General features: G+C 37.4%; 1 protein-coding gene across 1 annotated transcript; it reads left to right on the top strand.

Moving 5' to 3' along the window:
- Nucleotides 1-3,742: 3,742 nt before the first annotated feature.
- gins3 (GINS complex subunit 3) lies at nucleotides 3,743-10,273 on the top strand. Its single transcript, XM_042410621.1, has 3 exons — nucleotides 3,743-4,049; nucleotides 5,410-5,643; nucleotides 9,551-10,273. The coding sequence occupies exons 1-3, from the start codon at nucleotides 3,879-3,881 to the stop codon at nucleotides 9,779-9,781; spliced, it is 636 nt and encodes a 211-aa protein (XP_042266555.1). The 5' UTR covers nucleotides 3,743-3,878; the 3' UTR covers nucleotides 9,782-10,273.
- Nucleotides 10,274-10,710: the final 437 nt, after the last annotated feature.

Genomic DNA, 10,710 nt, shown 5'->3' with positions numbered 1-10,710 from the left:
ATTTTGTAGTTGCAGTTTGATTGAATGTTTACAATCAGACGTCAGGGATTCTTTTGCAAGTTGCATCCAGTCTCGTTGCAAATCATTGATCTGAACTGGCCTTAACAGTGAAGTATTGCATCATTTGCTGTTAGTAACAGCAACAGACAGTGATGACTTCTTGTATAGTAATTGCAAAAAACATTATACCATGAAGATTAGTATGTAATACATATACAGTATGTAGTATGGACACATTTTTTTTCTGTCATGGTGGATGGCTTTAAATACTTCACTTCCCATGAGCCTCAGATGTTGCTATGGAGAAGAAGCAAGTCAGAGATGTAAATCAGCGCTCTAGCAAATTCAAAATTCCAATATAGATCCAGAATCTGAAGGTGAACTTTCAACTGCTGAATGTTAACAAGCGGACTTAAACTGTTAGCAGTGCATGTAACTTTTTGTCATGACTTAAAGTTTATTGAATTTTACATTTTCAGTAGTACAAAACTATATCGTAGAGAAGCCAATAACAGTACAATCCTTGAACAACACCAGACAGAAGAAAGAGTTATAAAAAATAATAAAATAAAATATTAAAAGCAGTAATTGACTAATAATAAAAGATAAAGAAAAACAAATAAACAGTAATCGAGCAGTGCATGTAACTTTTAAGCTAGGTGTTTGGATGTTACAGAAATACACCTTGGGAGTTGTAGTTGACGTTACTCTTTTTTGTTGAAACATTCAAGTGTGGATTTTTCCTTGAATATTTCGTTCATGAACCAAAATAATATTAAAACAATAAAAGAATGGCGTGTTGCTCTCACTCTTACACTCTCGACTCCTGTTCTAATGTTGTAAGTAAGTGTGTAAGAGACGGACTTACAGCTAAGATGCTTTTGGGGAAACTCAGCGTCCGGGAGAATTTTCAAACCAAATCTTGAATGTTGGCAGGAAAACACTGATCAGAACTGGGAGCGTCCTAACAGCTTCAGAGCACTACGACTATCTTTCATTTTTACCAACAACAGATGCTACATCATCTGTCAGCTTTTGTTTGGGGCAAAACTTGAGGAATCCAGCCAATACCCTTGGAAGTGTATGTGTTTGTGTGTGTGAAAACAAAGGGTATCAGGCAGTCTTATACACTGTATTTTAATCTTTTAATTTATCATTCTAATTCTTGAGGTATAACTTTGCACTAACCTAAAAAAAAAGCCTATTTTACTGGGTGTTGAAGTTTTCACCCCTTGCTTTTATCCCTTTGCTTTATTGCTCTATAGTCACCTTTATTGTCATTAATACCAGCAAGGATGGGATTTAACACAATTTAATGCAGTCAAGTCCCAAAGGGGCCTCTGTAGTGCTCTGAAGCTTACAGGAAAACTGCCTCTGATCTGATAAGGTGGGAGTTAACCATTTACACAACAGGGCTGATCTGTACTTAAACTGTGCTTGTCATACTGCCAATTAACATCCATCCATCCAAGACGGATGTCGAAGTCAGCAGAGTCCATGTTGGGGGTATTTATCATGACAGCGTTTTTATGGAACTTTACTTGAAGTTCTTTACGAGGCATTATAAGGACTGTAAACATATGTGTATGCACCACCATATGTTAGCTTAAAGTTGCATTAGTGGATATTTATATATAAAGAGTTGATCAAATTACTATGTATAATGTGAAAGGGGCTGCTCTTAGTTACGAACCCACAAGGAAGTATTGCTTCAGCTCTGGATGGAGCATTTTAGCCACTTTTAGCTCATTGCTTTTTGTTTTTTTGTTTTGGCAGCATTTCTGAATCACTTCAGGCAGGTGTTTTCAGTAAAGAAGGTTTCGATAAACCCACTGTTCACTACCTGCCCAGCAACAAACCACAGACAGATAAAGAACAGCCAGAAAGCTATACTAATAAATATTTTTATATCAATAATGGATGAAATTACAATGAGTAATGTGAAGGTTGTTGCTCGTTGTGATGGACCTATAAAGAATTATCACAGTTCCCTTCAGCTCTACAGTATACAGTGTATGAGACACATCACATTAACACTGTGAACAAAGAAATGTCTGTGCAGGGCATGATCACATCTTCATCCAGCTAGTGACTAATTAAATCTTAAGACTTCAAAGTTTAGATTTTAAATCTTTTCCCTACATAATCACAATGCTGTCTTATGTTTTAAAGCATCCCACATTGGCTGGGTTGGTAAAGTTGGGAACTTTAGAGGAATCAATTTCAAATTGTGTTACACAGTTGTCTCTCACTGCCATTTGGAGCTACTATGGTGTGACAATGTCTAAGCTGTAGCTGATTTTGAATCTGGTATAAAATTGTTTTTCAGCAGAGAGACTCAAATCCCACTAGAGATTTTTTTCCTTATTATATCACACCTAACATCAAAGCACATGTAATCATAATGTGGTTATGATGCCTCGTGAGCACCACTTCAAATAAAGTGTTAGAAGCCTGTTAGTGCTGAGATCGTCCCTGTTCCTTGTTAAGGCCATGACACAATGGAGGGTTTGAAACAGAGGGCAGTGTTCACTCCTGCGGGGACGGGGAACAACATCAGCGTGCATAACAGTGGGCCATAAGAAGCCAAATAATAATGATAACTGCTAACCTCATTGTCTATTTGTGTGACACACAATGTCCCCTGTGTATCCTGGCCTGCAGCTAATGGGGGGGGGGGGGATGATCTCTTTGGGAAATGGCGTCTGCCTCATTCTGGTTTGCAGAGTGAAAATATCCAACGAGTGTCTGAGACTGCTGCCACAGTCGACAGTTGGCCCACTGTACTGCCTGCCTGCCCACTCAGCTCAGACACACAGCTAAAAGAATACAGTACCTTCATTTTGCTTTATTTCATTTGACTCTTTTAGTTCATGACTTAATTTACTTTCCGAGGATGTGAATGGCAGCCTGCTTTTTGGGGGCGCCGACTAACATGTCTGATGACTTTGATGTGCAATCTGTGGGATGAGTAATAATAATGACATATATAATAATCTATAATATTAAAAAAATGTCAAAATAAGAAAGATGACTGACCTTTTCTTCCTGTTATCTAGATTTGCAAACGGATGGTGTCCTGATAGATGGGAAAATACATGATCACAGTATAGACCAGCTGTCGTTTTTCATTTGTCAACTGGTAAATGTGATGACAGCTGTGTGTGATGTGGATCAGGATAGACAGAGAGAGGAAGAGAGAAGCATATTGCAATTCAAGTTTAACTTTCCAGTGCCTGTTTGAAATACTGGTGATTATCATTATTATTATTGTTATTATTATTAGTAGTAGTAGTAGTAGTATTATAGATTCCAGGGTGATGACTGCAAAACATTCTCAGAACAGGACACAAACGGGACTTCAAATTTGTAATGGTAATATTCTGACCTCTGATGGCTAAATACATAATTGCAAGTGACTAATGGAAAAGAGGTACATTTAATTTTGTAATGCATTTCACAAACTTAATAATATAATAACTTTTGGTTATGGTTTTACGTTCCCCTTATGAAACATATTGCATTTCAAATTCATATAAATGTCATTGACAGTTTTAAATATAACTTGGCTGTAAAATGGCCACAGAACTCCAAAAAGCTTTGACAAAAAAAAAAGAATGAACAAAAGAGAATAATCTAAAACATAAAGTTTCAAACATATCAGTAAAAGGATAAATGACATGTTTTCGACTTGGTTCGACTCAGATTGAATCGATTGCTCTGGTCTAGACTTCACAGCAGCGCTCTGATTGGTTGTCAGGTCCTGGCGCCAAAACACCAAGAAGGAAGAGTTGTAAACAACGAGGGGGGAGGTTTCTGCGTAACATTTCAGTATTTATCTACTTTACAGCCGATTTTGGCCTCATTTAGGCACAAAGATGGACACACAGTCGTATCTTCCCGCACAACCTGGAGTGGGGATGGAGGAAAATTTCCTGTCTCTCGATGATATTTTGCTGTCTCATGAGAGACTTCCCGTCCGGACAGAGTGCAGTTTTCCTCGGCTTGGATTTCTGGAGAAGTCGAGTGACACACAGGACATACCGGAGGTTGGTGGAGTTATTCATATTACTGAAGAAAAATACGTGAAAAGCGGTGATAGTTTAAAATTCTGTAAGTTAATTCATCGTAAGACAATTGTTTCTGCTAGAGCTTCACTCAAAAGTAGTCCTTAAATAAGTAACATTATTTTTCAAAATATTTTGCAGTATATTCTTTACTTCCTTTACTGGAAAGGGCAGACATGAGGTAGAAAAATAATTCGACTGTTAAAGCATAAACGCGACCCACTTTTCAATTTCGCAACCTCCAAGACAGCAGTCATATTAGTATAATTTAACTTTAACAACTCTTTGTAACATTGTAAATAGTTAGAATCCAACTGTGCAAGTTAAACATTTTTTAAATGTTGTTTGGTCTGATACCATTTGGCCACAATGAGCCCTGACTTCTAACCATACAGTACAATGTTTTAGTCACACTTCATCGAGATGTATACGTGATTTACTTTTGACTTTATAAGATATATTTTACTTAATAAAACGAAACACTTTATCAGTAAACCTACACTTAAAATTCACCAGAGAGTTAAAAGAGTAATTTAATTCATGTTACACACACTCAAACACATCGTGGAAACCCTTCTTCACCTCTGAGGGAACCTGAGAAGGAAAGGAAATGAGTCTTTTTTCACGTCTTAGTGGGAAAAGCACAGGTGTAAATGATAAAAATGAATGATTGTTAAATGAATGAATGTTATTAGCAAGACCTGCGCTTTTCCTACTTTAAGTCTGACAGTTCAGTTATTGAACTCCGTTGAGAGCATTTCATTAGCATCATCAGGCTAGGCTAACTCATTGTTGCTAACTTTGGAGCAAACCTCCTTCACTTTTCCAGCAGTTGGGGAAACAACAAACATGACTTTTCTTGGTCTTGACAAGCTGCAGCATTTATTAACTGACACACTGTAGTCTGTACTGTACATTTACTGCCAGACTGACAACTTACTGCTAACCTTTTCCTCTGCTCCGCTCGTTCACCATCACCTTTCTGCTGCTTGCTCTTTCACTCAAAGAGTATAGAAGCACTTCTCGGCTCACTCTACACACACACACACATTATACACTGCCCTATTCCTTTAAAGGAGCTATGCTACCGAGAGTTTCCCAGGCAACTACACAGAGGTTAACTCACATTTCAGAGCAGCTCTGCACAGAGGCTCCCAAACGCTATTGATTTCTAAATGAATGGATATTTGGCATTATTTTTGGCATTAAAAAAATATTTTGACGGCCGGCCATGCCTGTACAGTTATAGTGGAAACACTGGTATACCTGCATTATGGACCCTACCAGAGAGCAGGAGCCTTGAAAATTCCTCCAACTCTGAAGTTTGTCTCCTTCATCTCAGGGCACAAAGATGGAGCTTCCTCTGTGGCTGTCCAAGGGTCTGTATGAGAAGAAGAGGAGGGTGCTGTCAGTCGAGCTTCCTAAAGTATACAAAGAGGGCTGGAGGACCGTGTTCAATGCTGACTCCAATGTGGTGGACCTGCATAAGATGGGGCCCTACTACTACGGCCTGGGATCCCAGATGCTGCACTTTGACAGCCCAGAGAACCCAGATATCGCCCAGACGTTGCTGCAGGTGAACAGCATGCACAAACACAACATGCAAGAGTTCATTCAACATAGGGAGCTACCAATAAAAGTGCTGGTATTATAATAACAATGACATAATCTACACTGAGCAACCATTAACAAATGATAATAACTTAAACTGGACAGGGCTTCTTTGTCATTTATGATGATGTATTACCTTCATCAGGGACACAGCATGTCTCTTCAAACTCTTTAATAGATCTTTGTAACAGTATGTGCCAGTGACCTCTGGGAGGTAAGGCAAACCTGCAGGAGATGAAAAAAATAGTTTCTTCTTATTGTTGAAGATATTAAGTGGGCTTAGACTCTTCATTAAAGGCAATACATTCTTAAAATGACCATATAAGTGTAATTTGAATTTGTCACCATTAACAGAGATTGCCCCTCTCTCTAACTTTGTGCAAGATCTGTGCTTGAGTCTTACTAAACACCATTCTGTGCTGTTTAATGTTGAAAAGATAATAATAATAATAATAATAATAATAATAATAATAATAATAATAATAATAATAGCTATATTTGTATATCACCTTTTATACAAGAAATGCAGTTCAAAGTGCTTTACAACAAAATAAATGACATGAAAAGGACATAAAAGCATGTAAAAAACATTGGTGTAACATAAGATGGAAAATAAAATAAAAATAAAACTCACCGGATAAAGTGAAACTAAAATACATAGAATGCATACTGAATGAAAATCAAAGAATAAAATATGATAAAAAAACAAGTTAAAGCATAGAATGTATAAATTAAAGTAAAATATAACATTTTAAAAGAGGTGCAGTAGAGCATAATGCGAAGCTGACTGAGCATTAAACAGTGCAGCAGAGGGCAAGTGCAAAGCTATTTAAATGCTTGGCTAAAGAGAGAGGTTTTAAACTTTCTTTTAAAAGTATCCAGCGAGCTGGCTGCTCTGATATCTATGGGCAGTGTGTTCCATAGTTTGGAGGCGTAATTGACAAAGGCTGCATCACTGATCTTCTAAATAAATCTAAATAAACCAGCAGCAGATGATTGCAGTGTTCTTGAGGACAAGTAGCTAACAAGGATTTGGTGATGTAGTTTGGTCCTTGCCCATTTAGGGCTTTGTATATAAGGAGGAGGACCTTAAAGTCAATTCTAAATGTTACAGGAAGCCAGTGCAGAGCAGCTAAAACTGGACTAATGTATTCTGTCTTTTTGGTTCTGTTTAATAGCAGAGCTGCAGAGTTTTGGATGAGCTGAAGTCTCTCAGTGGCTTTTTTCAGGAGGCCAGTAAAAAGTACATCGTGGTAATCTAGCCGTTTTGAGATGAAGGCATGAGTTTGATTCTGAGCATTTTTTTGGATTTATAAATGGTTGCACTTTTGCTATTTTACTAAGGTGAAAAATTATGTTTTTGTCACCATGTTGATGTGTGAACTGAAGCTTAGGTCTGAATCTAAGATAACACCAAGACTTGTGACCTCAGATTTAATCCAGGGTGTTAATTTTCCCAGATTATTAAACAGCATTTATCTTTTTTGTTTTGAGGCCGACCAGTAGGATTAAGTTTTATCTTCATTTCATTTTAAGATGTTATTGCTCATCCATTTATTTATTGCTAACAGACAGTTGGTGATGGAGTTAATAGCTGCAACATGATTTTGGTTCAGCAGAGATGTACAGTTATGTATCATCAGTGTAACTATGGAAACATACATTGTGTTCTCTGATGATGTCACCAAGTGGCAGCATGTACAGTGAGAATAATAATGGACCAAGGCAGCTCCCTTGTTCAACCTCATAGCAGTTGTCATATTTCTCAGACACATAACCTCCAACACTGATGAAAAACTTTCTCCCTTTGATTTATGCTTTGAACCAGTTTAACAAACAGCCGGAAGGACCAACCCACTTTTCAAGACGATTGATCAGGATATCATGGTCAATCGTGTCAAATGCTGCACTTAGCTCTAAAAGGATAAGAACTGAAACCTTTATTGTCATCACAGTTCATTCTGAGGTCACTGATTATCTTGGTGAGAGCAGTTTCACTGCTGTGCTTTGTTCTAAAGCCTGACTGAAACTCCTCCAGGATACTGTTTTCTTTGAGAAATGAATTTCTTTGGACTGAAACTATCTTCTCAAGTATCTTACTATTGAATGGAAGGTTGGACATCAGTCTATAGTTAGTCACTATATTACTATCTAGCTTTGGTTTCTTTAATAAAGGTTTTACAACAGCTGTTTTGAAGGCATCTGGGAAGATGCCTGTTCTAAAAGATGTATTTATAATGTTCAGGACATGACTTGAGACACTATAAAAAGATGTGGAAGAACACAGCATAAAACTTGAAAGTTACATATATGCATATATCTGATTTGAAAGGTCAACACACTCAGACTCATTTTATACATTTATATTAGAACTGCAACGATTAGTCGTTTGACAGAAAATTAGTCCAGCTGCTCAAATGCAACGCTTTGCTGTTTTTCTTTGTCATTTATCTAAAAGGAATAATTCTCTGTTCATTGTATTAGAAAAGTACCCTAATTATTGTGTTTTATAAAAACATGATTTTCTTTAAAAGTGCAGAATCCAAAACAAATAGAAGGCCATATCCAAAAGAAGCAGCTTAACTCTGTTCAAATGCCTTCTTTCAATCCACCTTAAATCCAGTGAAATATTAGGTGCTGTCTATGGACAGTGTACAGCTTGTTGTGCTTCATTTAACTTATTTGGAATATGTATATATTGAGAGTAGTCAAGTCAATTTTATTTGTATAGCCCAGTATAACAAATCATAAATTTGCCTTAATCTGTGCAGCACACAGCACCTCTGTCCTTAGACCCTTGAAAGACCCTTTAACATGATCACCTCTTCCAGGACGGACAGACATGCCAGGTTCTTTGAAGTATTGACACACTTGTGAATGTTTAATACATGTCGTTGTACAGTCAGATACTTTGCTACGAAATGCCCTCAGATCAATATGTAACAAATCCAGCCAGTGTTGTTTAAAACTTTACAACTAGGTGGTGCAATCAGATCAGAAAACATGGCAGGCTACTGGCTGTCTGCTGCAGCTGTTACCAGGCAGATTAACTCTAATGTCATTGTCTGACAGACAGAAACACAAACAAGGTAGTTGCATACTATAAGATTTTCTCTAAAGACCTGACACACTACATGGTTCTTCATCATAAAAGAAAAGTGAATAACTATGGTGGTTGATGGTTCCTCCTTCATCATTTAAGTGGTATCTTGGTTGTTTTTAACCACATGGGCTTCGGAAGAAAATCTGTGACTGATCTCATCAACATTTCCTCAGCCGCTGTGTTTAAGTGTTATTTATTTATTTATTTATTTATTTATTTTAGTCTACCAGGAATAAACGTGGTGAAATCTTATTATGAAGACCTGTTTGCTGCCTGTAGTTATCATGTGCTCCCTACATTTATATAAATGATGCATAATTGCATCACTGTGGAGGGTCTTAAAAATGTGCCCTTAGCACTGTGCTAACAAAAAATATTCAGATGGAAATGAGGAATTCTGCCTGCAGGTTTCTAGATGATGACTTGAATGACTGTGGACTACATACCAACCATGTTAGAGCTCAGTGAATTATAGCGTGGGCCAGTTCTGGACTCAGTTTGAAGTGGTTTCCAATATTTTTGAAGATCTTTTTTTTTTTTTTTTTTTTTTGGAAGATTTCAATTTCTTGGAAGTTCAAAATGTAAAAAATTATACATATCTGAGGTTTAACATTAGGTTTTATATCAAAGGTGGCTGAACTAGGTCAGTCTGATTAAAAACCAGCAGGCCTTAATGTAAAAAACCTTCACAACAATACTCTATCTGGTCGTTCTCCCTTTTCCTTTTAATCTAACGGGTCACAAACTCTGGATATCATCCTTCATCTAGACGTTCATTGGTCGATTCCGACGGACCATGGACTCTTCCCAGAATGCCTACAACGAGGACACGTCGGCCCTGGTGGAGCGGATGGACTGTCTGGAGAAGGCGCTGTTCAAGTCAGGGCAGAGCGGCCTCAACGGCTTCCAGAGCTGGGAGAAAGGTCAGGCCTCACAGCTCACCGCCTCTAGTCTGGTACTTAACTACCGCAAGAGGAAGATAACCGACATACAGTCCTGACCTCAGCCAACAGCTGGAAGATTCTGCTTGAGAGCACGGCACCTACAGACTGGCTTACCTGCATTTTCATTTTCCATGGACAAATCTGTCCTCTACATCTGAGACATGTTCTCTGCTGTGGGGAATCAATCAATCCTGCATGGAGTAAACATTTGTTTCCTATTTATTCTGTCACATTGTTTGAACTTTATGTAAACTCAACAGTATGATGGTGTGTTCATTTTGTCATCACTAAGTATTTTTCTTTGGACATTCAGCTGATCTATGAGTATTTGGTTATTGTAACTCTGATTGTTGATTGATTTTATTATATAGCAAGTGAAGACTCTACAAATACAAAGAGTTGCTTGTTTTTTTCTGTTTCATATCATTATAGATGGGTAACTTTAGGATTTTTGGCTGATGGTCAGTAGGGGTGGCTGATATGGATCAAATTGTCTACCTTGAGATATATAATTTTATATCATTAAATAGCAATATTACCATAAAGAAGTCCTGCTCAGTGATTTATAATTGCCTACTAGGCCTAATAGAAGCTGATATCATAAAGACATTACTACTTTAGTAGAAACAGTATAGTAACACGTCCACCTGTTGAAAAAAATCTGGTGTCTCATGGGATCAGAAATACAATTGAAGTCTTATTTTTCAAATGTTTGCATGAGATCTTACTGCAGTCAGAGATATCAGCATCTACCTGCTGTCACAATGTTTACTGCTTGGACTTAATTTTATCAATAGTATGTGTGATAGTATACATTATATAGCATATCAGCATGCAGATTGAGATCAGTTCTACATACTAACTGTAGAAAGAAATGCTGGTAAAATGTGTCACTGGTAGAATTATCATTATGGGTCTTTCAGCACACTGACTGAGATAACATTTTGTATGCATTTATCAACAGCACTGGGTCTCTCCAAATGTT

Source organism: Thunnus maccoyii, chromosome 5 (genome assembly GCF_910596095.1).
Source record: "Thunnus maccoyii chromosome 5, fThuMac1.1, whole genome shotgun sequence".
In the NCBI taxonomy this organism is placed as follows: Eukaryota; Metazoa; Chordata; class Actinopteri; order Scombriformes; family Scombridae; genus Thunnus; species Thunnus maccoyii.
The sequence above is the reverse complement of the archived record's forward strand: the minus strand, read 5'-3'. Positions and strand labels throughout refer to the sequence as shown.